Raw genomic sequence first — 25,555 nt, 5'->3', positions numbered from 1 at the left:
AACGCCTTCGCTTAAAACGCAGATGAACCCAAGTGTGAACGAATCCCTGTTGCCGTAACACCACCTTTGCGCACCACTTCTTCGAGTACTCATCATCTTCTGCTGCGCTCCCACTCGGCAAACTCTTTCCTCACGTCCTCCAGCTCCTTGTTGAGATGCTGCAACTGGCCATCGTAATCCTTGAGGATCTTCCTCGTCTTAGCCAACACATCCTCCGGTACAGCGCTCGACGTGCCGTCATCGTTCCTCTGCTGTTGTTGCTGCTGGACCTGTGCATTCACCCACTTTCCTTCTTCCTCCAGCCACCTCGCCTTCTCTTTTAAAGCAATCATCCTCGCCCAAATCTCATCCTCCCGACCCAGGAAGCCCGGGTCCATCACCTGCTTCTCCAGGCCCATCAACGTCTTTCGCAGGCCTTCCTCTGCTGCATCGAGCGCATAGCCTCGGTTGCGCAGGACTTGGACCTTGACAGACAGCCTGAGACACTTCTGCTGAAGAACTTGATGTTGCCTCTTGGCCCTGGCGATGTTTGCAGTGATTCTCTGCTCGTGTGCAGCCATGATAGATGTGAGCGAGTTGTTCATCTCGTGCAGACGAGCGCGCATCTGCTGCACAACGGTTGCTTGGGTCTCTGCGCGCTCACCGAGTGCCTTGAAGCCTTTCACCAGGATTGGCACGTACGTCGTACTGTCCACCTCCTTGCCATCGACCTTGGGAGGCTCTGGCTTTTGGCTCAACGCCTCTTCCCAGCTCTTCTCGTCTTCACCTGCTGCAGCGTTCGGGTAGAAGAAGGGGGCGTACTCTTTCGGAACGGCATTGTAGAGGTAGGTCTTGAGGATGGTTGTGTCGCTTTCGGGGTCCCATTTGCCCATGATCGTGCGGATTTGCTCAGCTATAGATTTCTCGTTCGGCTGAGTGGAGACGCCGGAGAATTGCAGACGCTGCAGTTGTGCTTGTGTCATGGTGTGTCCCATATTGCCAACCGAGACGGTCCCAGGCTGGTATACTGAAGTCGATTGCGGCTGTTGCTGCGGTTGCTGGGACTGCGTGGCGGAGGCGCCGAAGAGAGATGGCTGTTGCTGGGTATTCCCCCCTAGCAAAGACGAAGAACCCCCTCCTGTTTGACCGAGTCTGGCACCGTTTGACTGCCCGCCGAAAAGGGGACCACCAGTGCCCGCCGCAGCGTTATTGGACCCGAAGAGACCTGAGCTGGTGTTGGTTTGTTGAGTGGTGTTGGTTTGTTGGGCGGCGTTGGACGAGGGGAAAAGTCCTCCGCCAGCTGTGTTCTGTTGTGTAGTATTGTTCGCCCCGAAAAGGCTACCTCCAGTGCTGGGCTGCTGTGCTGTACTCGATCCAAACAATCCTCCACCTGCGCTCGGTTGATTCGAGCTCGCTCCGAATAACCCACTACCACCGGTATTTGTGTTTGCATTGTTCGAGCCGAAAAGACTAGACCCTCCCGTGTTCTGTGTTGCGCTCGCTCCAAACAGCCCGCCGCCGCCAGTCTGCTTGTTCTGCTGCGTGTTGCCGAAGATCGACATTTTGAAGGTACCTTTGCTTTGTTACTCCAACCGGTCGCAGCGAAGATGAGTGGGCCAAAGGCGACAAGAAGAGTGCGATGGCGCTCAGTCGCAGCGTCGGCGACAACAAAGAGTGGATTGAAGTGAGTGAGTGAGTGAATGGTCAACAATAGCAGATTCCAGGTGAAGCGCGGTCTTGCAAGAGCTTGGACGCGCCTGCCGTTCCTGCCAATCGGCTACTCCCGATTTCCTTACGCCTCCGCCGACCTCTCTCTGAAGCTCGACGTCGCATTGGGATGGGTTGACTGACTGCCGACACACACTCTCCCACAGCAGCCCACCATGTCGGCCAGGCAGCCTCGGTATGGATTCCATTCACTGCTCCATGAATGTTTGGCTAACCGCTGGCCAGCTTCAACCAACAGGTCCTCATCGACACCACTCCCCTCCCGGACAGCATCCCCAAAGTCCCAGAGGTAGGCGCCTCTTCTGCCCCTCTACTCTCGGCCTCCTTCTTCATCGGCGCGCGATGCAAAGCCTACAATGATGATTACATGCACTGCAAGGATCTGGCGAATGGCAAGGGCGAGACAGAGTGTTTGAAGGAGGGTAGGAAAGTCACGCGATGCGCTGCCAGTGTGATCGACGATATCAACAAGAGCTGTTTGGAGGAGTTCAGGAAGCATTGGCAGTGCTTAGACAACAACAACCAGCAGCTGTGGCAATGCCGGAAGTTGGAGAGGGGGCTGAACAAGTGTGTTTTTGACAACTTGTGAGTGGGATACTGTGCTTCACGTTAGAGGGCACTGATGCTGACGATTCCCCCAGAAAATTGGAGAAGACGATCCCAGGTACTCCAGAAAATGAGACCCCAGTTCATCTGCGGAAGAGGCAGATCTACGTAAGTTTTTATTAAGTCCTTTCGACGACAGCTCCGCTTACACCTGAATAGGCACATTCCATTTTCGGGCAGTAAATGTGAATAGACGAAAGCGATGCATGTACATTACTGTTCAAGCAGATGAGATACCAGCAAGCATCGATTGGAGCCTGCGAAACAATTTCACATGTCATTTCACACTCACTTCACTGGCTTCGTTGTTCAGCACGTGCTCCTCATCCTCTGACTTTGGCAGAGCACACGGTGCACTCCCTCATCTCCAGGTTTCCCATTTCACAACTTCTACTACCCCATCCGCACCAACTCTTACACGAAGTCCAACACGAATCCTAACTGAAAGCAGAACCAAACAATAAGCAAGCACCTCTCACGAAATTGCAATGTTCATCAACGACACTGACTTGCAGCGGGCTGATGGCGTGCGAATGTGGCTCGAAGATCTGCGTCGCAATATCGTAGCGTGTCACGAGAACCCTCACCAAGTCATCGCCACCGATAGCGACGGCAACTCTCGCAGTCGTGCGATTCACGCCACCCCTGGTGACGAGGTCAAGGTCAATCTCAGTTTCGAGGAACAGTTCAACCTTCGTGGAGCTTCTGGCGTCCGCGTCACAATTGCCATCGGCCACACCGACCTGGATCCATCCGACTTGAGCAACTCGCAGTCGTGGTGGATTGACGCGGACAACCTCGGAAGGGCGCACGCCTTCCATTTCTTTTCGACATGGGAGAGCGAAAACGGCAAGGCTGAGGCGACCCGATTCACTTTCCCGGTGCCAGACGGTGAGATACTACCCTTTCCCCTCCACACCTGCTTGCTAACGCGCGGGATTTCGCAAGACAACCCGGTCGAGGGCAGCAAGAACGTCCTGTGGCAGGACGTGAATCTCGCGAACAAGGGCTGCATCGCCGTCTCTGTCGTTCGTGGCGATCTTACCGATGAGGTGCAACTGTACCCGGTGCGCTGCACAGATCCTCCACCTACTCACCGATGGGAAGCCACCGACATGCCCAAGGTCATCAGCTGGCATTGGTTCAAGCCGATGGCTGGTGAGAAGGCCCCTCCTCCCGTTGTCTTCGAGCTCCGGAACACGGTCGACTCAGATGCCAACATCGGTGCGGCTGTCGAAGCGGGACCATCGCGTGACGGGCCCTCCATTGACATTGCAAATCCGAACGAGCAAGAGGCGCTGGCGATTGCCATCGAGAATTCCTACAAGAATTTGCGTACAGCAGCGCAGGTGGACTCGGATGCGAACGATGCGGTCTCTGACAGCGACGAGGGGACGATACGCGGAGACGAGACGCCAAGAGCTATCGTCAGACTCCCGGTCCAAATCACAGCAAGCGGGCAAGGGCGCAAGCGCACATCTCCGCCTCAAGATACTGCTAGCAAGCCGAAGAGAAGTAGAGCGTCAGACTTGGCCAATCTTACTCAAGTCTTTGGGGAAGGCAGCACTACCAGCAACGACACCCAGGACGAAGAAGAGGTCAAAGAGGAGAATCCGATCGAGCAAGGCACCTTCCATATCAAGAAGGAGGCGATGGAGGTCGTCGATCTGACAATGGACGACGAAGACGAGCCAGCCAAGATTAAGAAGGAAATGGTCGAGAGGCGTACTTTTGGTTACAAGAAGCCGGAGACGCGCGAGGAGCTGCAATTGCAGTTGCAGGAGAGTGAGGAGCAAGAGAAGATCCATCAAGAGAGGCTGAAGCAGGTGCGGATTCGGCAGAAGATCAGTGGTCTGGGTGGTGATGCTGAGACAGCTTAGCGGGATTAGTGAGATGGCGTGGGGAGCATGGGTCAATCGTCGGCACGATCAGACGACGATGATTGACAAAGGACAGGGATGTGAAGATGTCCCCATTCACTGGTATAGGCATGAATGCCTTCTCAATTACGTTCTGTGAATCTTTACTAACCTACTCCAATTTCCTTCGGTGGGTAATTGATCTCCTTTGGCTATGGATGTAGCTAATAGGTCTCCAGTTCAAAGTGATATGTCCACTCAAGTCTGCTTTCACTCCTCGATATGCACGTGCTTGTGATTGCATTCTGTACTCACTCGAGTTCTCGTTGAAAGCGGCTCAATGGCCACGGCTTCTTCACCACTCTACATCAACCTTGCCTCCAACGTCCAAGAGCAGAATTGACCACTGGCCGCTCAAGACTCGCCATGCCTCCTCATCACGGCATTTCCGTCGAAATCATCCACCTCGACAAGGATGAAGAGCCAGCAGACACTCGCGACGACAACAACAACGCGGAGGTACACGACGAATTCACTGGCGACATCCTCTCCTCCTCCTTCTGCGTGCCTGCAGGAGAACGTATTGCCCTCCTTGTCGGCTTTCAATTTCGTCGTGGCTTCTCGCCTTGCTCCGCAAGTGGCGTCAGTATCACCATCAGCATAGCTAGGTCCACCAAGCTGGAGACATCTGATCACAGTCAGACGTGGTGGGTTCCCAGGAAGTGCCTTGGCAATTGGAACAAGGAGAAGGGGTACGACTTCGGTGAAGTCACAAGATTCAATAGAGATGGCAGCGTGGATGAGGTGATACCGATGAAGGCTCCAGTTCCAATCAATGGTCAGTGGAGTTGAATTTGTGTCGACAGGAGAACAAGAGACTGACTGAATGGGCAGCGAATCTAGATGATCAGGACGTCACGTTCGGCCGAGAGCCACTCGAATGGCAGCTCGATGAAACACCCAACAAAGGCAGCATCATCGTCGCCATCAAGCGAGGTCATTTAGTCCAAACGTCAGAAGACGACCAAAGCTCTCAACCTCGAGCTCCAACCTGTCCTCCCGAGAGCTCACGGCAAGTTCGCAAACGACATACGCAGCTTCTTTCTGATCTTCCAGAGCTAACACGGAGCTGTAGGAACGACGCAAAGGATCAGATAAAGATCATTGACCCGGCTTGGTTCAAGCGTATGCGTGGTGACAATGGCGACCCATGTCTTTGGGAGTTCAGGATGTGGAGGGTAAGAAATCCGAATCATGAACGATTTTCTCAGAGAAGGCCTAGCTGACCTCTTCCAAGACCTTTTCATCGGTTGCGAAGGCACGAAGGGTGAAGGCTCCCGACCTCCCTCGCCACAGCCACAAGAAGTCGGCCCCTTTACACAAGACTGCCGACCCATGGCGGCAGCTTCAAGAAAGCCTGAAGTTATTCCCTGATCCACCGAGCGATCGAGAGATTCTTGAGGAGAGGAAGAAGCGTATCAGAGAGGAGCAGCTTGCGTTGGAACAGCATAGCCATGATGACCAGGAGACAAGCGATGATATGTCAACTCCGGAGTACACACAGACTCGGAATGAGACCACGGATCCGCCTGGCAGCGATTTCGAAGAACTGCCATCGCCTGCTGTTGAATCCAGGCAAGGAGATGACAAATCCGCGCGGAGTGTCCTCAACCCAGCTCCCGACCCTTCGGTTGCGTCCAGCTCATCGGCGAAGAGTCCAGTCGGCAATGAAAGATCGAATGGGAGTTCGAACCACAAGGCTGCCATGATCAGGTCGACGAGGGTGTCTCAAACGCCAGCCGAACCGCCATTCCCCAACGAAGATATCCTTGAGCAGTGCGCTGTCAACATCGGCATCCGGCCCACCCCTCCAGCATCCATATCAAGATCTGCAAGAGTCTCCCAAGGCCACGGAACACTTCGCAATACGAGCACGGCCGGTTCCCCAACACCACTGACCTCCATTGCGGCAACCCGACGACCACAAGGCCGGAATGCCGGCGAACAGATCAAGAACAATCACAGTTCACAAGTCATCGACCTCACAGAGGATGACGATACCGACATCGTAGCCGTGAAGCGGGAGAGCGTCTCAGACGAGAGCGGTCCCACAAAGAGGCAGAAGACGGTGATTGATGTGAGCGAGGACCTCGAAGATCTCGAAGACCAGTTACTCGAAGTCGGGCTGCGACGGAAGATTCGAGCTCTCAAACAGCGGGAGGGAAAGGGCGTCAAGCTGGAGATCTAATTGTGAGTCGAGCAGGGAGGTGGTATATTGTGGCTGAGGGGAAGGATGAATGAGGGTCGGTTTGGCTGGTGATGGTAGGTCTATTTCTTCACTTTCAACCTCTTTCACTTGACTTTTGTCACGGATGTCAGAAGCAAATCTGTCAGGCAGCGCCTTCCTCGGTCGACGATGTCTCTTCACATGTTTTGAGTGATGGAGACTTGGCATTGACTATTAAAAAGGCTCAACTCTTCTGCCGCTTTCGAACTTGTTTCAACATCGACAACAACAAGATTCCACCACCAAGTCGTACACAAGTCGTACCACACCAAATCCCACATCATTGCAGAGCAGACGATGAAGCACCAAGAGGGCGTACACGCCAGCCTGCGACTGAAGGGTTCCAATGAGTACATTACCGAATATCCCACCCCTTCCGCGTCTAAACACTTCCGTGACGCGTGTGGAAGATTCATCTCGACGCCACCTGGACATGCCTTCGAAGTTGGGATCAAGTTTCCGAAGGAGCTTTTCAAGAATCAAAATATAATGGTCATCATCAATTGTGGGCCTTCTGCCGGCCCCGTTGAGCAACGGCAGAACTATCAAGCATGGTATATACCTTCTGGCTCTGCAGACTCCGGGTGCGAATTCCTGAGCTTTATTACTTGGGAGGATGATCTGTCTGCACCACAGGAAATAGCCATGGTGGTGCCGGATCCCGCAAGTATGTGCAGATCTGCGGTCATTTCCTGATACAAAACAACTAACAACATAGACTACGATAAGTTGAGAGCGACTGCGACAGATGATTCCTGGGTGGACGAGAACACTGCGAGCCCAGGCTGTGTCACCGTGCTTGTTTTGCGTGGTAGCATGTTGCGTGATCACACACCTTCCCGAAGATCTTTGACAGAGCCACCGTTCAAACCAAGGCAAGTCAGAAAAAGCTGCTATAAGACATGATGTTGACCCTTTACTAGAAGAATGTCCGGACCAACGGTCATCAATCAACAATGCTTTGTCCCTGACATTTGGCACCCGCATATCTTTGAGTTTCGAAACTTGAGTGAGCGTAAATTGTAACAATCTTGTGAGATCTTGACGACTGACCTCCCATAGCGGCAGAACAGCTACAAGAATTCCAAGGCAAGCAAATGGCAACAGTAGTCGGGCGGCGCAACTTTCTAGCCTCAACGGAAGCCAGCCCTCAGGGCATCACTCACAGCACCAAGACTGAGCGGCAGGCGAGGAAGCGGCGCGTGTCTGAGAGTGAAGATAGTGAGGAAAACGAGGCAGGCGAAGAGAGCGAGGAAAGCGATGTTGAAGAAGAAGACGAAGAAGACGAAGAAGAGGGAGAAGAACAAAATTCGCCGACCAGACGCATGTCTCGAAGACGAAAGCGATCGATCGATTACTTCTTCGCTGAATCACCTGATTCGGTCTGGCTTCGCCCAGACGGAGAATGGGTACCAAGCGAAGACGAAGATGACGAGGAAGTCTTACCTCAGGAGGTCAAAGAAGAGGGACGTGCAAACCCTTGGAATCAGGAGGCCATCCTCGCGCATGCTTCCGACTCTCCTGCGCCAGAGCAAGCTCAGCTAAATCTACCAGCCAATGCCTCGAACGCTGTTGATCTGACCGGCGAACAACATCCCCAAGACCCAAGCTCAGTCCCAGGCGGAAGGAAAATTTTGAGAAGTGGTCGAGGAAACCGTAAGAGGCGCGTTACAATCATCCAGAGCGACACGGACGATGAGGAGGACATTGAGGACGAGATGCGGCACATTGAGCTGAGGCGAAAGCTAAGGGCGATGAGGAAGTGGAAGGCGAAGGCCGTGAAGAAGGAAGCTTGAACACAGTTGCAGAATGGAGCAACACTACACTCAGGAGCAAGAGGCTACGTGATCACAGCTTCAGATGATATTGAGGCGAACTGCTTCGTGCGTCGAGCCAGACCATGGCAGACATCCCCAACAACGACGTTCATGAGAATGAAATGAGTGTGGCTTTGCCATGAAACACACTCTGAGATTGACACTAAAGCGACGGGGGAGACTTCACAATGAGATCCACCAGAAAAGTACGGTATGAATACCGACCATGATATTTCACAATTCTGAGCGAGACATCGACCAGGAGACATTATCGACATACTCCTTTGATAGCAGAAATCAAATCTTTAAAATTGAGAATCTCACTCCCGGTCTGAATACTCTTCTGAGAAAGACAGTAACTAGTAGATTGAATGGTATGAGACAGAGCTGTCTCTCTGACATTTGCAAAACACAATGATAGGCTTAGCGTAGCCACAGCAACTGCAAAGCTTGCTGGCTTCCATGATCCATACACGAGGCCTGGTCGACAATGATGTCCAATAACGTCGGCTTCAGCCACATGAATGTCTAAATTTCCATTAATTGTGAACTTGATACATGCCTGGTTCGCATATGCGGTATCGTTGGCTGCTCCTTCCTCTTTTGTAACTGGACATATGCATGTCGCGCTAATGTCTTAGCGCCCGCTGGGGTCAAAACAAAACGCACCAAACTTCAAATTCGTCTCGAACTTGCGAGCCACGCCAACAAGACCTGCGATAACATGGCTATCGGAAACGGCATCACCGTCCGCATCAAGGGCGCAGATGGCCGCGAAATCGACGAACTTAAGCCAAACGAAAAAGAGCCGCGCTCTTTCCGTTACAGAACCATCAGTGCGACACCAGGCACTAAATTCGAGGTAAGCGTGACCGTAGAGAAGCGGTTCGACTGGAAAGATGCGGATTGCATCTTTGTTGCAATTGCGTACGACGATGGCGCGGAGGAGCACCTGGGCGAGGTGGACTACACCATGGTTTGGGCTATCAGCTCCAAGAAAGACTTTCTAGGGGAGCACTTATTCGTACGTGCTACACGCTACCAGAACGATGAGTCGGATACGTTGATGTAGACGGCGTATTTCATGACGGCTGCGGCTACTGGTGGTGAGTCCTTTGTTCGCGAGGAATGTGTATATTACTGACAGCGGCAGCCACGAGGAACGTCAAGCAGGACAAGTACCGCCACCGATCTAAAGACGATTTGGTTTCTCACCGTGCCTGCATTTCGGTCTACGTCCACCGTGGCCACCTCTCCCCGAATCCGAAGAAGCGACGCCTCGCAGACCCTTTGTCTAGCTTTCTGTATGTATGCGAAGGCCACTCGCGGCATTTGGGATACTGACAACCGCCCAGCCAGAGCAATCTCAAGGACATTGACAAAATCAAGGATTCCAAGCTCAAGATTAATTTCGAGAGCTTTCAGCCACTTGATCGAAAGGACGGTAATGTCTGCGAATTCCATTTTCGCAACATCAGTAAGTCATGCTGCAGCCACTGGGATCGGTACCAGAGTCCACAAAACTGATGTCCCTTAGATCCTGCCGAGTTTGTCAACCTCATGACACCCGCGCCATCCCACCCCAAGACCAAAAACGCTGGCTCCGCCACGCCTAGGACCAACAGGAGTGATACACTGGATGCTGCAGCTGCGAGGAGATCGCAAGGCCTGCGTGGTATCCCGCAGAGAGACTACTCTCTGCCGAACATGTGGCAAAAGCAGGGATACCCGTGGGATGAGCATGAGCACGAGAGTACACAAGTGACCGGAGCCGACCGCCCAGCCCGGCAGCGTTACAAGAGGCCTACGGTCGTTAGCGTCAGCGACGAGGATGACGACGACGACGACGACGACGAGATTGTGGTCCAGAATCCACGCCGTGCAACCAAGTCAAAGCCTCCTCCGCAAGAGGAAGCACCAGTCAACACGGTCGAGGAGCAACATTCGGTTCCAGCCCCGGCGTCTCGCTCCGACAGTGGTACTGTTACGGGAGACACAGATGCACCGGCGAAGGAGACCAAGTCAAGTGCCAAATCGAAGCAGAAGAGGGAGCTGGAGCTGGATTTGGAGGAGGTCGAGTTGGATAAGAAGGCTATTCAGATCAAGAGGCGACTGATGAACCTTGACGATTGAAGTTGAAGCGTGGAGTTTTTGGTCTGAAATGAGTCTTTTGGGTGTTGTGTGAGCGTTCTGCGTGCAGCGATTTGTCCAGTGGCAGTTGTCTGGCTTCTTGGTGTGGACAGGATCGATCAAGTATGCTCGAGAAAGGGAAGAGCGTGGGAGCGAATTGATCAATTGGAGCTGGTAAGAGTGGCTCATAGTGTACTTTCATGAGCCCAAAACGAGCAATCGAGTCAGATATGAGATTCACGGTACTCCTTTCACATGCAGGACCTCGAATAGCGGCTTGGCACTCGAAGGCCCTTTTCACGCGCCGTGATTCCACACTCCCAGCTCGCCTTCGTGACGTTAAGGTGTCCTTGAAGGCCGTTGTATTGAGGACAGCAGTCACCTAGGGATATCTATGTTTGGACTACTTCGCATTGGACAGGGACTCGTTCATAGGGGTGCCGTTGCTGGTGAAGATTTTTGCACCGCCAGCCGCCTGGAGCACCCATTCGAAGCCGTTGAGGGTGCCTCCTTTGATATGTAACCAAGAGGGACCGGGGAGGATGGCGGCAGTTAGTAGGAATGTGGCAAGTGGTGCAAGCAACGTCTCGACAGGGTTTCAGGGGCTGAGGCAGTCTTGAGAGATGGAACAGCTGGGTCTGATAGAATTTGCCCGGTTTTGTGAAGGTGTCCATGTTCTTCTACTTGTGCATCTACCTGCAGTCTTACGTCGGGCCACCGTCGGTGTAATGATAGCCCCATGAGTGGAACTTTTTGATATTATAGACCGATAGCCACGATGACAAACTGCTCGACTCGTCTAGGATCACGTACTCTCTCTGAAGGATCGTATAATAGACTGCCTCCAATTCGGACCGAACCACATGTGCCAACTCTCTTGGTCAATACTGAGTCAGACGCAGTCTTCCGAAAGTAAGACTGTTGTCGGTAGTAGTGCGTCATGTCCACGCCCTGTTGGCAGTAGCAGTATTGCCAGTTCAGCACGAGCGTTCGAGGATTTGCGTGAAAGCTGTCGTCTATCTCTCCGTCGTTAAAGCGGGTGGTCAAGTAAATGAAATGAGAAAGAGCGTTGAGGTTAGCACTTGCCTCAAACGCAAATTTCACATGCGGATCCTCAACTAGTGGCTTCGCACTTTGAGGGTTCCAATCTCGTGACTACAAACTTCAACTCCGCTTCGTCACGCGCTGTCTTACACTACACCACTCTCAACCGAGCAGCCACGATGGTGCGGAACCATGGTCTCACAGTGTGCATCAAAGACGAGAGTGGCGTGCCGTTCAAAGAGCAGCTGCCAAGCAGCGAAGAACCGCGCAATTACAGGCACCGACTAATCAGCGCAGAGCCCGGCACTGAGTTCAGTGTGAGCCTCACTATAGACGACGATTTCGACTGGCGGGAAGCAGACTCATTGTTCGTAGCTATTGCATACGACGATGGCCAGAGCGAGAGTCTCCGAAAGTCTCGCTTGACTCAAGCCCATGCCATAGAGAAGCGTGGTTCACATAGTGGAGAATATTCTTTCACCACCGTTGCAACTTGGGGGCATCAAGGCTCGGAGTGCCTCGAATACGCATACCAAATGCCAGGTAGCGTTAGTGAGCAACTCCTGCCCATACCGGTGACCGATGATTAACGACTCCAGGTGTTCGCCCGAGCAGCGTTGGCTACTCGTCATATGTTAATGAGCTTGCCTCCTTCCGAGGTTGCGTGTCTGTGTATGTGCTACGTGGCCACAAATCTCGCCCGGCCGACCCACCAGCAAAGACGTGAGTAAAGCGGCAGCAACGGAAAGGACAGGCATTGACATATACGCAGGCAATTGGACTTGAAAAAATCCCGTAAGGCGGAGAAACAAGACAGATTCGAGGCATTACGGAAGACCAAATGTGCTTCCAATGCTGGACAGTCACTTACCGCTTCGGGAGAAAAAAGCAAGCCTTTCGCAAGAGTCAGCATCGATTACTTCCAGGGGCAGGGCCCTGTGAGGAAAGGTCTCTGCAAATTCCACTTTGGAAACACAAGTCAGTCCGCCAGATGCTTCAGTACAGCATTTACGCATGTCAGAACTAACGCCTATCCAGAAGCCGATCCCAAGTCGAGCGTCATACCCCCTTCACCACCAACCAATGCGATGCAAAAAGCAAAGAAGAAGCGCAAAGCTCCACCTCTGAGCCAGAAGCCAGAAAAGAAGGCTAAAAAGGGCAAGAAGATCTATGACAGCGAAGATGAGGACGATGAGGAGGTTTTGCCGCAGACCGGGATGGTGGCGATCAAAAATGAGCCTCAGCCAGAAGTGCCGGTACCTGTCGCTGGCAGAGCTACGCGTCGGTTCAACGAGAACTCTAGTGCGCCGCAAGCTGCAGATAGCACGAGTGGCCAGTCAAAGAGAAAGAGGGAGCTGGAGATGCGATTGCGGGAGATCAAATTGGAGCAAGAAGCGATTCAAGTCGAGAGGCAGCTCATGGAGTTTGACGACTAGCCGTTCGTAGGCGACTTCAGGATGGACTGTCTTCTCGAGAAATAAGCAAGTGTTCATTGAGCAGACAAGGTAGAAATGGAAATCAAAGCGAACAAGTCAAGTGAAGTGAAGTGAAGTCTTCAGACCCTGGTTCCGACCTCGGTCCGTGCGTAACCTTGTGAAGCTCCCATTTTCCGAACCATGCGACCACCAAAACACTTCTTCCTCTCCATTGCATCCCCTCCACACCTCTCTCTTCATCAACCCTCTCTCCACCCCAAACCCACAGCCAAGATGTTCGCTGCACGCAAGGCATCGCAGTCCATTCTGGGCGCTGCATTGAACCGCCGTGCCTTCTCCGCAACCGCCAGCAACGTGGGTTGAACCAGGGACTCCTCGGACTCGAAGCATCGAATGCGCTGACACGAAAATGCATGTGTAGGCCTCGAAGGTCGTTGTCCTCGGCGCGGCAGGTGGCATTGGCCAGCCTCTCTCCCTCCTGCTCAAGCTCAACCCACGACTGACTGAGCTTGCCCTTTACGACATCAAGGGCGGCCCAGGTGTCGCCGCTGATGTCGGCCACATCAACACCAAGAGCACTGTGAGATGGTTCGATGGAAAGCAGACGAGTAACAATGGCTGAACAATGACCAGGTCACCGGCTACGAGCCCACTCCTGAGGGTCTCGCTGCTTGCTTGAAGGGCGCTGAGATCGTTGTCATCCCAGCTGGTGTTCCCCGCAAGCCAGGCATGACCCGTGATGGTAGGAAATGATTTCGGAACCAAGCGAATAATGAATGGGCAACTGATCATACGCAGACCTCTTCAACACCAACGCCTCGATCGTCCGCGACCTCGCAAAGGCCGCTGCCCAGCACTCCCCAGACGCCAACATGCTCATCATCTCGAACCCCGTCAACAGCACCGTTCCAATCACCGCCGAGGTCTTCAAGAGCAAGGGCGTCTACAACCCAAAGAAGCTTTTCGGTGTCACCACCCTCGACGTCGTCCGCGCTTCCCGTTTCATCTCTCAGCTGAAGGGCTCTGACCCAGCCAACGAGAACATCGTTGTCGTTGGTGGCCACTCTGGCGAGACCATCGTCCCTCTCCTCAGCCAGTCTGGCTACGAGCTCCAGGGCCAGGAGCGCGACGAGTACGTCAAGCGTGTGCAGTTCGGTGGTGACGAGGTCGTCAAGGCCAAGGACGGTGCCGGATCTGCTACTCTCTCCATGGCCATGGCTGGTGCCCGCTTCGCCGAGTCTCTTCTCAAGGCAGCTCAGGGCCAGAAGGGCGTCGTTGAGCCAACCTTCGTCGACTCGCCTCTCTACAAGGACCAGGGCGTCACCTACTTCGCATCGAACGTCACCCTCGGCCCCAACGGTGTTGAGGAGATTCACCCAGTTGGCAAGGTCACGGATCACGAGCAGGGTCTTCTCGACAAGTGCTTGAAGGACCTCAAGGGCAACATTGAGAAGGGTGAGAAGTGGGCCAAGGAGAACCCATAAGCTATTTCTACAGAAGTTGCAAGAAAAGTGTGTCGAAGTGTAGCTTATGGTCGTGCAGAAGATCATTGCTGCCCCTCTCAAACACATACTTGAACATACGGACTTGAGGAGCCGAGAAGAAGCCACAGATCCAGACTTGTGCTGGACGGAGGCTTGGATGTATTGAGCGTCTGTAAAGCATTGTAGATTTATAGCCGTTCAAAAAGATTTCCTTTGTAGCAGCGGAAGTGTCACACTTTGCCACGAAGAAGCTATCTCCAACTACTCACGATCGTCCGCGCCAACGAAAAGGTCAATCGAAGCTCTAAAGTAGCCCAAAGGTTGGGAACTGGGATAGCTTCATGTCGTCTTTATAGCTGCATACGAAAACTCCCGATGCCTGTTACACACACCTTAAGACCGCGGAGCCTCCAAAGTATTGATTGATGCTTTAGAAACGCGATACAAAACGCTTCGCAACGGTGGTGGTGATCGTCTGGTCAAGCAATCTTTGGTCTGCGTAGCTCTCAGAACGTAGGCGCATCTCGATGTTCTTGGCGAGGAAGTCTATCGCAACGACACCCCACGACAAGCGCTCGGTCTTCGAAGAAAGCACCATTTTTACGCCGGTCCAACCCCAGCTTTGAAGCGCCTCCCCTTTCCCCGTTGCGCTGCTCATCTGCACCTGCTCTATTGCTTGGAACGCCACAGCCGGTCACATTCGATTTCGGGTAAGAAAGGGCCAGGACATTTTTGTTCCTGCCAAGGGTCCACCCGATGGGCGGCTTCAACGCTCGGGGAATGCTATTTTGCTCCCTGGGAAAGTGAGTTGCTCGAAACCGTGTTTAAATATCCCGTGGGGCCCCGACGACACGGTTGTCGATTGCTTGGAAAGCTGCTTTTCTTCTCGTCTGCTTCTCTATACTCCTCTTCTTCGAACCACCACGAGTTGATATACGACGACGGACCGACGGCATTCGGTGACGTACGCGGCGAGCAAAGACCAACGAGTCACGCATCACGCACAGCGAAGCGCTCCAGAGTCTCAGCTTACCGCTTTTAGCCCGGTGCAGCGTGGGAGGGATCCAGGCCAGGAGGCTTTGTGGAGAAAAAACGCGCACGTGAACAGCCGGCGGAGTGCGAAACAGCAGAAACAAGAACGTCAGCAACACCGGCTGCGGCTCTTGCAACACCTGCGACGACACTTCCTCCTTCGTCTTCCTCTGATGCGCACCTATCGGCTCGACTGCATACAGCACTTCTACATGTGAAAGAGTTGGCTGGCCTTGCAACAAAAGACTTGGCTCCCGGCAACGCGAGACATCCCGGCCTGCCGAGGTAGACTCTGATCGTCCGGCTGTCGCGAAGTCTGAACGCCGACCATTGCGTCAGGGCAAAAACTACCAGGAGCTGCGCTTGGAAGCTCTCAGCACCACCGCCGGCGACGTCTAGCATTACATTTCAGTCGGCCAAGGTGCTCCTGCATCCTTTCTACGTTCGCTACACTCCTTGACGCCGCTGTTGGGATGTTTGGCGCGGTTGCGAGAAGAAGAGGCCTATGCTCTGCTTCACAGTCTGTTTACCGAGGATTAGCTGCAGCTGTAGGTTTCCCTGCAAATCATGTCGCTACTTGTGACTTCATAAGACCTCGGACGTGCCCATCCCATCTCTAACATTCTCTTTCCGCACAGAACACGAACAAGATGGTGGCTCAGCAACAGACGAGAAAGAGCAGTGGCCTGCCTGAGGGTGCGTATACCACGATCTGGCTTTCAGGCTATACGGAGCAAGTCGAACTGACAATACATTGATGCTCAGGCTACCGGGAGGACCACGCCAAAGGTGCCATGCTCAGATACGAAGACTCCCTTCCCAGATTACCCGTTCCCACCCTCGAGGAGACTTCGAGACGATACCTCAAATCCGTTCACCCGCTCCTCAGCCAAGCCGAATATGAGAACACAAAAATGGCCGTAGAGGCCTTCACAAAGCCGGGTGCTATTGGCCATACTCTTCAAGAACGACTTTTGAAGCGTGCCAGGGACCCTAAGACGAAGAATTGGCTTTCTGAGTGGTGGAACAATGCCGCATACCTCGGATACCGTGACCCCATTATCCCCTATGTCTCGTACTTTTACAGCCACAGGGATGACAGGAAACGAAGAGACCCAGCTAAGCGAGCTGCTGCCATCTCGACTGCAACCTTGGAATTCAAGAGGCAGGTCGACGAGAACTCGCTCGAGCCTGAATACATGAAGAAGCTCCCCATGGCCATGAGCTCGTACATCTGGATGTTCAACGCCTGCCGTGTCCCAGCCAAGCCTGCCGACTACCCTGTAAAGTACTCTTCCCACGACCATGAGCACATCCTCGTCATTCGCAAGAACGCCTTCTTTAAGATCCCGCACACCCACAACGGCATCCAGCTTAGCACAAAGGAGCTCGAGCACCAGTTCAGGCGAGTATACGAAATGGCCGAGAAGTCTCCGGCTGTTGGTATCATGACCACTGAGAACCGCGACAACTGGACCGATATGCGTGAGCGTCTCATCAGGTCGAACCCAGCTAACAAAGCTGCAATCGAGGCCATTGAATCTGCTTCTTTCGTTGTCTGCTTGGACGATGCTACTCCAATCACTCTTCACGAGCGCTCGCACCAGTACTGGCACGGTGACGGCAGCAACCGCTGGTTCGACAAGCCACTGCAAATGATCATCAATGACAACGGTACCTCTGGCTTCAACGGCGAGCACAGCATGATGGATGGCACTCCAACGCATCGTTTGAACGATACGATCATGCACTGGATCTTCAACGAGAAGCTCGACTTTGAGAACCCACAACTCCGATCTGACATCCCAGACCCAGCTCCTATCAGATTCAAGCTTTCTGGCGAGAACTACGCAGACGTCGCACTTGCTACCACCCACCACGTCAGCCTCATCAGCCAGCATGAGCTCCGCGTCGAGGCGTTCCAGGGATACGGAAAGGGTCTTATGAAGAAGTTCAAGTGCTCCCCCGACGCCTACGTGCAAATGGTCATCCAGCTTGCCTACTACAAGTTCTACGGCAAGAGCCGCCCGACATACGAATCCGCCGCCACTCGTCGTTTCCAAGAAGGCCGAACTGAAACCTGCCGAACCGTTTCCGATGAGAGCGTGGCTTTCTGCGCTTCAATGCAACATCCACTGTCTACCGACGAGGAGTGCAGAGACCTTTTCAGGAAGGCGCTCTCCGCTCACACCGAGTACATCACTGCTGCTAGTGACGGCAAGGGATGCGATCGACACTTGTTTGGTCTGAAGAAGCTGCTCCAGCCTGGTGAGGATGTACCCGAGATCTTTAAGGACCCGGCGTACTCGTACAGCAGCACTTGGTTCATCAGCTCTTCGCAATTGAGCTCTGAGTACTACAACGGATACGGTTGGTCGCAAGTCATTGACGACGGTTGGGGGTAAGTGAATCGAAATTATTCCTTGATGAGAGTAGTACTGACGATGTTTACAGCATGGCCTACATGATCAACGAGAACAGCATCCAGTTCAACATTGTCAGCAAGAACCTCGGCGCCGAGCGTATGGCTTTCTTCCTGAACGAAGCCGCCCAGGACATCCGGGCCGTCATGGAGAGCGAGAGCGCGACCAAGGCCAGACTCTAGAGAAGCAGTTTGGTACCAGCCATTCGATTCGCGTAAATGCTACCCAAGAAGTGTGCTTTCCGAGAAGAGTGCTTTCCGAGAAGAGTTGGAGAGCGCACAAAGTTTTGGAATCCCTGAAGAAGAAGACAACTTTTGCTCTTTCTCCTCGCAGCGTCTTGGTGGTGCTGGGCGGCGTTTTGTGCTCTGTTTCTTGTTGAGATGGGAAGGAGACGGATGGGATCAAATAGAGAGCCTGTTCAAACACGGGTTGCAGTAAAGCTTCGGAGCTATGTAGTGCATTTTCAATCGAAGAGAGAGAGAAAATAAGAAATGAACCGCCGAAGTTCCATAAAATCTTTCCTTGTCGTCTTCGGCGAATGTGCTGCTTTCGATGATGAAGGCGATGCGGTCGACTTTCCTTGGAGGATTCCCGTGGGAGGGTGGGGCTTGGCGGGATGGGCGGGACGTATATGCACGATACACAGCCTCACGGGGCGAGAGAGGGGAAGTATAGGTATCTTTGACTGTCTCACAATTTTTAATATCTTGAAAGAATTTGGAAGGACTTGAGCCCACGGAGAGCAAATCGAGGATCCAGGACTTGGTTGTCCTTACCAATCTGCCTTCACAAAGAGCGTCCCTTCCGTGTAGGACACTTCCTGCCTGCCAGCGAGGTCTACTCCGGAGCTAGGGCCCTTTCGACTCGAGCGACTCGAAGATCGGACGAAAAAAACTTCACGAAGAAGACCGCCACTACAATATCTGTACCCGAGAGAAGAGAAATCGGCTCAGGAACGCAATCGGAAACAAACAACCAATTGTGTCTATATATCGCCAAAACCATGCCTACCTTCCCAACCGACACCTCCCTCGCCTCAACAGCCTACACAGTCCTCCTCGTACGCAAAAACCTCCCCACCCCAAATCCCATCCCAACCCACCCCCGCTAACCGCCCCCAGATCTCCTACTACCTCCTCCTCCTCGCCGCCTCCTTCGCCCTCGCCATGGCCCTCCCCGTCGCGACCTTCCACCTCGGGCGCCTGCTCGCCGGCTTGCACTTCGACCTGGGCCATCCGGGGTCTCTGGTCGTGATGTTTGTGGCGTTTTTGATGTATTCGGTGCTTTGTGGACTGGGGCCGGAGGGCGGGGAGCAGCTGAGGTGGGTTTTGGTTAATGTGCCGTTTGGGTTGGGGGTGCTTTGTGCTGTTTGTCTTGGGGTTTGGGCGGTTGGGTTGGGGGTTTGGAGGGGGGTGGAGGGGGTGTTGGGGAGGGGGAGGGAGGAGGGGAAGGTTAAGGGCTCGTGATTGTGGATGTTTGAGGCTGACTCAGGGGTGGTAGGATGTTTTTGTAAGGGCTGTGAGCTGAAATCTGCGTCTAGGTTTCTCGGAGGCTCTGAGCGGATCTCAGTAATCCTCAAACAGAGCGTTGCTCAGTATCGACACGACACTCCGTCATCAGAGTCTACTCTTCGCATCAATAAAAGAAACCCCCAACTTCCCCTTCGCCTTGCCATTCGCCATCTCCCACCACATCTGCGGCATCTCCTCCAACGGCCGAAATTGCACATCAGGAACGATATGATGCTTCGCCATGAAATCCACAGCCTTCTTCAACTCCGCCGCCGTCCCATTGCTCGCCCCTTTGACACGAATAAGGTTCGTCGAGATGGCGAACGCTGGAAACTTCAGGGGAGTATCTGGCATGCCCACGACCATCAGCAGCCCATCGAACGTCAAAATTCTCTGTGCGGTGGTGTACGCTGCTTCTGCATCGCTGAAGACGACAGCGGCGTGGCAGCCACGGCTTTGGGTCAACTGACGGATTTTCCTGACGAATTTGGGGTCTTTTTGGGTGTTAAATATGGCGTCTGCGCCGTTCTGGGAGGCTGTCTCGAGGACTTGGTCGTTCACGTCTAAGCAGCAGATTTTCAGGCCCATGGCTTTGGCGTACCGGACTGCTAACTGCCCGAGGCCACCGCAGCCGACGATCGCGAGCCATTGACTGGGTTCGAGACTGCATTTGTCGACGGCGTGGAAGGCTGTATGAATCTCAACCTCGCCTCAAGACGCAAGAAACACTGAACTGTATGACTTACACGTGATCCCTGCACAAAACAACGGACTCATCCTCTCCACCGGCAAACTCCCCGGCAAAAGAATCGCACTCCTCCAATCCACAACCGCAAACTCAGCAAAATACCCATGGGCCGCCAACCCCTGAATCTTCGCGCCGCCCTTCCTCGACCCAACGCAGAAAGATCCATGCACGCGGCACCCTTCACACTCGTAGCATGCGTCTATGATGCATATCATCCCGATCGTGTCGCCGATGCGGAAGCCGTGTCCTTCGGAGGAGGGGTGTAGTTTGGAGACGACGCCGACGCCTTCGTGGCCGATTGTTAGGGGCCCGAGGCCGGAGGGGCGTCGGGACATCATGAGGTCGGAGTGGCAGAGGGAGGCGGCGGTGATTTTGACGAGGAGTTGGTCTTTTTTGGGTTCGGGAATTGGGATCTCGTGGACGAGGACTTTGTCATTTTCCTTGGGATTGTTAGATATGAGGTTATGGTCTCGCATTACGAGCAAGTAAATTGACATGCCTTGTCATATTGAGCAGCTCTCATAAGGCGTGCCATCGGGCGGCGATTCTTGTTGCAACACTGACGTGCCTGGACGTCACGAACATGTGATGTACTTTGAAGCACCGAAAGTCTAGAGCTAGAGAAGTCATCAACTATTGTCCACCGAGTTGAGAGAAACCTGCATCAGAATCGGCATCCCGGAAGTACAAATGTACCTTGACAGTTATGGAAGTACTCCGCTCTACAGTACCGTAGCCGTAGCCGTAGCTCTACGCAGCCAATCCGTTCTATATCCGGCCGCAGCCTTCTTGGAGGCAGACCCTGCTTTGATGGACTTTGTTAGATCACGAACGGAAATTCATGTTGTGCCTGCATTCGAACGCATATGTAGACTTACGCTTGACTTATTTTCTGTCGACGATATATCTGTCGTTGCCTTGAGTCGATCTGTGTAGCAGAGCAATTCAACAGCACAATTTTTCTGGCTAGGGCAGGAAGATCACTACGAACCTGCCATTGAAGGCTTCTGTCACTTCAGCAACGGCTTCATATATTCCTTCGCCTCCTTCCCTCCATCCGCATAAGTCTCCTCCAAAGCCTCTACACCCGCCCAGATACCTTCCTGTAACGTCGAATTCTCCCACTTCTTAACAAGCCTCTTCTGAAGCCTCATGCAACCAGGACCCATCTTCACAATCATCCCTACCCACTCATCAACAGCTCTATCCAGCGCCGGCACATCATCAACCACTCGTTCAATCAGCCCCCAGTCCTCAGCTGTATCTGCGGAGAGGATTTCGGCGAGATAGACAAGACGCTTTGTTCGTCCGGCTCCGATCAAGCTTGGGAATAGAGCAGCTTCCACGACAGATGGCAGCCCAATCTTGGCTTCTGGCATGCCAAACTTGCTCACTTTTGTGGCAAGCTTTAAATCACACGAACTCATGAGTTCCAGCCCGGCACCGAGAGCAAATCCGTGCATTCGAGCGATGACCGGCACAGGCAAGGCTGCGATCGCGGCACATGCATTATGGACATGCAAGATATACGTCCTCGCTTGGCTGGACGATGATAGCTTGCTGAGTTCCTGGATATCTGCACCTCCAATAAACGCTGGTGCTTTGCTGGCGGTTGGTGGCGGAGCTCCCGTGAAGACGACCGCTCGTAATTTATCGTCCTTGCTGAGATCTTGACAGATGTCAATCAGTTTTTGTAATAGATGATGGCTTGCGACGTTGAGCTTGGTCGGGTTAGAAAACGTTATGGTAGCGACGTTGTGGCCGGGAGTATGTTCTCGTGTCTTGCAAATGACATCTGGTGGCGACGGGCTTGCATGCTTTGATGGTTCGCTGTGGACATGGTGAAGGACCTGTTCGAGTCGTTTGTTCGTTGAAGCCATTCGCAAATTGTCTCGATCGAGTCCCTTCGACCGATGAGAGCTGTTGTCAAGTAGAAGGATGAGCTATGCTCCCGCCAATGCTCACGTGGGGTTAGGATCCCTCGAGCGGTCGCCCGCTCTATTTCCGCGAAGTGAACAAGTGTGATTGAATTCCGCGCAGAGAAACACTTAGGCTGCTGATAATCGATTGGGGCACCGAGAACTATTGAAAACCGTCCTGGATCGAGTGGCAGAGCTGGATGAAAAGAGCAAAGTAACTTCAAATTCGCTTTCCTTCGAGCAAAAGCCAGCCACGACTTTACTGTCTGTCAGCAGCCGCTCTATATCCGTCAGCCACTTCCCTCACAGGCGCAAGTCTACTGTGATGATCTCCGGACTGTGCATTATGGGGAATTGCGGAACACCTGGAAGAACAGCAATTTTAGGTACGCACAGTTGATCATGCTGCATTCAACAGCGTGTACAAAAGGAGCTTTCGAGCCATTCAACCATAGGTCTCATACCCATCATTTTTCTGAAGCTCGCGACCCCCGAGTTCTGAGAGTCCTGCGTTAGCCGTGAGCTAAGTATCGTGAATGATGCATCTCTCGACACTTCTCTTGGGTTTCTTCTTGAGTGCCAGCGCAGCCCCGACTGCCAACCTGGGCACACCGTATCCACCACTTACCCCATGTACGAAGGACACACGACTGAAGATTGCTCAAACAATCATTGGTGCATTCAACGATCCCAATGATCTGAACTCGATCGCCACCCTCGAGAACGCTCCCTTCAAGCCGGATGGTACCATTGAATTGTTAGTATCCTGCCCCAGAAGTCGCTGCTCGTACTGAAATTTTCCCTATAGCTGCATCAACGGTGCGCCATGCCTTCGACTCGGCCTCAACGGAGCCATTTCGAAAGACGTCGCCGCTGCTGCACGACAAGCCGTCGCTCGTGTTGATACAATATTCACTGCTTACGACAATGGAACGACCGTGATGGATGCTGAAGTGGTAGGTCCTTCTCGGCCAGTGTCGTACAGAATGATGCTCACACTGCCTCTCTTGCAGACTTTCGGTGTCGGTGCTCTTGGGGTTCCACTTCCCATCAAGACCGCCATCTACGTTCCTGGGGTCATCGATACTCAGGACTGCAGAATCATCGATCCACCCGCATACTTCACTCTTCCGAATGAGGTGGCCGGCTTTCCAGTCACTCCACCGACTCTGCCAGGCCTTGGTCTTGGGACAATTCCCGACGTTACTGTTCCGTCTTGAGAAAAAGGGAGGATGTGCAGTCTGGGCGATAGCGAAGTCTGTCTGAAGGACAGCGATGAAAGTACTTGCAGTGAGAATTAATTGAAAAGCTGTGTTCCGTGATTATGCAGGAACAAGAACACATGGCGCAAATCTTGCTCGTTGGTGAAGACGTGAAGTCGGGAATTAAGTTCTTGATCCCCGCAGCTTCCCCGCATTTTCGGCTGTTAGTCTGAGACGCTCAGACCACTCGCATCAATCGTCCAATAGCAACGCGACTGCTCCTTCCTACTTGGGCTTAAAACCTGAGAGGCTGTCATTTGAGTGAAGAGACATTTCCCACCATATCAGCATCGTATACGACATAGGCGCCCCATACTATTCGAAATACGCTCTGCAGTTGAGGAACCGTCGCCCCGTGATGGAGACTACAGAAGTTAACACGAACTCGACACAGAAGCCTTCGCACAGTCCGCGTCGTCGCACTAAGCAAAAAAGAAACAAACCGACTCTGACTTGCAGTGCATGTACTTCGAGGAAAACTAGGTGCAGCAGAGATCGGCCTAGATGTAGACGATGGTAGCTCATACTCGATATACGCCTGCACTCATACACGGCGACGCTGACACTCTGAAAGCATCAGACGCCAGACCCCATGTACCTATACCGAAATCGCCAATTTGCTCCAATCATTGGGGCCAGACGAGCCAAGAGGACAGCGATCACAGTCTCTGTCCAGCCCTCAGCCAGTTTGCAGGACACATTTGGACTGCCCTTTCTCCAGGGGCCCGCATTCGAGAATGATTTCAACGCATCGCCTGTCTTCAACCAACCCGCTGCATGGGACCAGACCTATATACTGGCAACCACACGAATTTCAGAGCGAGTAGACTCACCTACAATTGACGGGATCGGTGTTCCAGCCACCGTTGAGCATCCTTTCCAGAATTACTGGACTAAAGACGGGGGCCTCGCCGAGGTCATTACGGTGTTGCCGAAAAGAGAACGTGCGCTGTCGTTGGTTGAGAACTTTTTCGCTTCCGTTGATCCCCTATATCCAATGCTGTCTCGAGAGGATCTGATTGCAGAGATGGAGCACCTCTGGGCCATGTCGCTGGAAGACAAATACTGCTACGACGCAGCCAAGCTCGCGCTGCACTTCGTCGTTTACGCTGCTGGTGCTTACTTCGCACCGGATATCGAGCCGGACGAACGTGGTTGTATGGCTGATATCTACCTCTCAGCAAGCCATCAATCGCTCTGTCTGTGCTCGTATCTAGGCAAATTCTCTCTGGGCACGGCTCAAGTCATTCTCCTCATCGGCCACCTGCTCATCAACACGAATCGCATCTCGGAAGCGTGGACATTCTCGGGAATCTTGGTCCGTCAGGCTTATGCCCTCCGCTTGCACCGAAGCCTAGACTCTGACCCAGGCGGGCTTTTCGACCAACATCGCCAGCTCCAAAGACGAATATGGCAGGCGGTGGTCGTCCAGGACGTGAGCATAGCATATCACTTGCACTTGCCACCTTCAGCAGTACGATGCATTGAGCGCCTAAATCTAGTCGACCCTATGATTGAGACAGATTTCGAACCCGACGTCGCATACGAACAATCCATGTGGCAGTGGGCGACCTTCGTACAAGAGCACATCTGCATCCCGCAAGCCATCGGCACACCCATCACCACCAGCGCCTCGCATAAAACGACATTGATCGCCTGCTTCCGCGACATGTACTCCAACTGGAAGTACCCTTTCAACTCGCAGAACCCCAAGCGTTTCGAGACGGTAGATCTCCGTTTGGCTCGACAGTTAGTGACTATAACCAGCAGCTTCTTTGGCGTCTTGACGGTACTATATCTTGACGAAAATCCGGACGCTGGCGTGTTCGCGGATGTCTATGGGTCTATCGATGCTACGCATGAGGCTCTGTCTTCGTTCTTTGCTTTGCTGAGACTATCTCCTGAGCAGATGGATATGTGGGGCAGTTATCACACGAGGGCGTATGCTCAAGCTGTAAGATATGGTGATTGAAGGGAATGAGACGACCATGCTGATGTATCGCTTCCTTTCCAGACCAGACTCGGCAAAATCCTCGCGACCGAAACCCAGCAATCTAATGCTAGCCGCACGAGTCGTGACCCAGGCCTAATGCTAGGCAAAAGCGATCTAGATCGCTACCTCGACACACTATACACATCTTGCGGATCACACAAGTACCGAGGGTTACAAGAAGCTCGCTACTAGACGTTAAAAGAGCTCGTCGACAAGATCAGTATCGCTTAGCCGAAGCCGCCACTTCACCATCCATTTCCTCCTCACAACCCCAAAACCTCCCCCTCATAACCCCCC

The 25,555-nt window shown here is 53.1% G+C and overlaps 13 protein-coding genes across 13 annotated transcripts; 10 read left to right on the top strand and 3 right to left on the bottom strand.

The window, feature by feature from the left end:
• Window positions 1–92: 92 nt before the first annotated feature.
• M409DRAFT_59618 (uncharacterized protein) lies at window positions 93–1,541 on the bottom strand (the record flags this gene model as incomplete). Its single annotated transcript, XM_033814248.1, has 1 exon — window positions 93–1,541. The coding sequence occupies one exon, from the start codon at window positions 1,539–1,541 to the stop codon at window positions 93–95; it is 1,449 nt and encodes a 482-aa protein (XP_033661715.1).
• Window positions 1,542–1,862: 321 nt separating this feature from the next.
• On the top strand, window positions 1,863–2,496 carry M409DRAFT_28705 (uncharacterized protein; the record flags this gene model as incomplete). The annotated part of the gene is made up of 4 exons (XM_033809147.1): window positions 1,863–1,882; window positions 1,933–2,292; window positions 2,349–2,421; window positions 2,473–2,496. 4 exons carry the CDS (start codon window positions 1,863–1,865, stop codon window positions 2,494–2,496), a joined length of 477 nt encoding a protein of 158 aa, XP_033661714.1.
• Window positions 2,497–2,801: 305 nt separating this feature from the next.
• Window positions 2,802–6,420, top strand: M409DRAFT_59617 (uncharacterized protein; the record flags this gene model as incomplete). Its single annotated transcript, XM_033814247.1, has 4 exons — window positions 2,802–4,139; window positions 4,506–5,010; window positions 5,067–5,410; window positions 5,470–6,420. 4 exons carry the CDS (start codon window positions 2,802–2,804, stop codon window positions 6,418–6,420), a joined length of 3,138 nt encoding a protein of 1,045 aa, XP_033661713.1.
• Window positions 6,421–6,756: 336 nt separating this feature from the next.
• Window positions 6,757–8,255, top strand: M409DRAFT_28702 (uncharacterized protein; the record flags this gene model as incomplete). Its single annotated transcript, XM_033809146.1, has 3 exons — window positions 6,757–7,126; window positions 7,178–7,270; window positions 7,522–8,255. The coding sequence occupies 3 exons, from the start codon at window positions 6,757–6,759 to the stop codon at window positions 8,253–8,255; spliced, it is 1,197 nt and encodes a 398-aa protein (XP_033661712.1).
• Window positions 8,256–9,000: 745 nt separating this feature from the next.
• Window positions 9,001–10,409, top strand: M409DRAFT_28701 (uncharacterized protein; the record flags this gene model as incomplete). The annotated part of the gene is made up of 5 exons (XM_033809145.1): window positions 9,001–9,300; window positions 9,349–9,382; window positions 9,430–9,580; window positions 9,632–9,753; window positions 9,814–10,409. The coding sequence occupies 5 exons, from the start codon at window positions 9,001–9,003 to the stop codon at window positions 10,407–10,409; spliced, it is 1,203 nt and encodes a 400-aa protein (XP_033661711.1).
• Window positions 10,410–11,629: 1,220 nt separating this feature from the next.
• Window positions 11,630–12,886, top strand: M409DRAFT_59614 (uncharacterized protein; the record flags this gene model as incomplete). Its single annotated transcript, XM_033814246.1, has 3 exons — window positions 11,630–12,002; window positions 12,050–12,173; window positions 12,223–12,886. The coding sequence occupies 3 exons, from the start codon at window positions 11,630–11,632 to the stop codon at window positions 12,884–12,886; spliced, it is 1,161 nt and encodes a 386-aa protein (XP_033661710.1).
• A 273-nt stretch (window positions 12,887–13,159) lies between these two features.
• Window positions 13,160–14,370, top strand: M409DRAFT_70144 (uncharacterized protein; the record flags this gene model as incomplete). Its single annotated transcript, XM_033818593.1, has 4 exons — window positions 13,160–13,240; window positions 13,308–13,466; window positions 13,520–13,628; window positions 13,685–14,370. 4 exons carry the CDS (start codon window positions 13,160–13,162, stop codon window positions 14,368–14,370), a joined length of 1,035 nt encoding a protein of 344 aa, XP_033661709.1.
• Window positions 14,371–16,052: 1,682 nt separating this feature from the next.
• M409DRAFT_59612 (uncharacterized protein) lies at window positions 16,053–18,007 on the top strand (the record flags this gene model as incomplete). The annotated part of the gene is made up of 3 exons (XM_033814245.1): window positions 16,053–16,098; window positions 16,168–17,803; window positions 17,857–18,007. The coding sequence occupies 3 exons, from the start codon at window positions 16,053–16,055 to the stop codon at window positions 18,005–18,007; spliced, it is 1,833 nt and encodes a 610-aa protein (XP_033661708.1).
• An 821-nt stretch (window positions 18,008–18,828) lies between these two features.
• Window positions 18,829–19,291, top strand: M409DRAFT_28697 (uncharacterized protein; the record flags this gene model as incomplete). Its single annotated transcript, XM_033809144.1, has 2 exons — window positions 18,829–18,885; window positions 18,947–19,291. The coding sequence occupies 2 exons, from the start codon at window positions 18,829–18,831 to the stop codon at window positions 19,289–19,291; spliced, it is 402 nt and encodes a 133-aa protein (XP_033661707.1).
• Window positions 19,292–19,441: 150 nt separating this feature from the next.
• On the bottom strand, window positions 19,442–20,669 carry M409DRAFT_70142 (uncharacterized protein; the record flags this gene model as incomplete). The annotated part of the gene is made up of 3 exons (XM_033818592.1): window positions 19,442–20,025; window positions 20,083–20,524; window positions 20,649–20,669. The coding sequence occupies 3 exons, from the start codon at window positions 20,667–20,669 to the stop codon at window positions 19,442–19,444; spliced, it is 1,047 nt and encodes a 348-aa protein (XP_033661706.1).
• Window positions 20,670–21,094: 425 nt separating this feature from the next.
• M409DRAFT_70141 (uncharacterized protein) lies at window positions 21,095–21,964 on the bottom strand (the record flags this gene model as incomplete). The annotated part of the gene is made up of 2 exons (XM_033818591.1): window positions 21,095–21,901; window positions 21,935–21,964. The coding sequence occupies 2 exons, from the start codon at window positions 21,962–21,964 to the stop codon at window positions 21,095–21,097; spliced, it is 837 nt and encodes a 278-aa protein (XP_033661705.1).
• A 578-nt stretch (window positions 21,965–22,542) lies between these two features.
• Window positions 22,543–23,223, top strand: M409DRAFT_59609 (uncharacterized protein; the record flags this gene model as incomplete). Its single annotated transcript, XM_033814244.1, has 3 exons — window positions 22,543–22,760; window positions 22,812–22,959; window positions 23,017–23,223. The coding sequence occupies 3 exons, from the start codon at window positions 22,543–22,545 to the stop codon at window positions 23,221–23,223; spliced, it is 573 nt and encodes a 190-aa protein (XP_033661704.1).
• Window positions 23,224–23,857: 634 nt separating this feature from the next.
• On the top strand, window positions 23,858–25,237 carry M409DRAFT_70140 (uncharacterized protein; the record flags this gene model as incomplete). Its single annotated transcript, XM_033818590.1, has 2 exons — window positions 23,858–23,951; window positions 24,126–25,237. 2 exons carry the CDS (start codon window positions 23,858–23,860, stop codon window positions 25,235–25,237), a joined length of 1,206 nt encoding a protein of 401 aa, XP_033661703.1.
• Window positions 25,238–25,555: the final 318 nt, after the last annotated feature.

Source organism: Zasmidium cellare, assembly GCF_010093935.1.
Source record: "Zasmidium cellare ATCC 36951 unplaced genomic scaffold M409scaffold_45, whole genome shotgun sequence".
Classification (NCBI taxonomy): domain Eukaryota; kingdom Fungi; phylum Ascomycota; class Dothideomycetes; order Mycosphaerellales; family Mycosphaerellaceae; genus Zasmidium; species Zasmidium cellare.
Note: the sequence above shows the minus strand (reverse complement) of the source record. Positions and strands in the feature narration are given on the sequence as shown.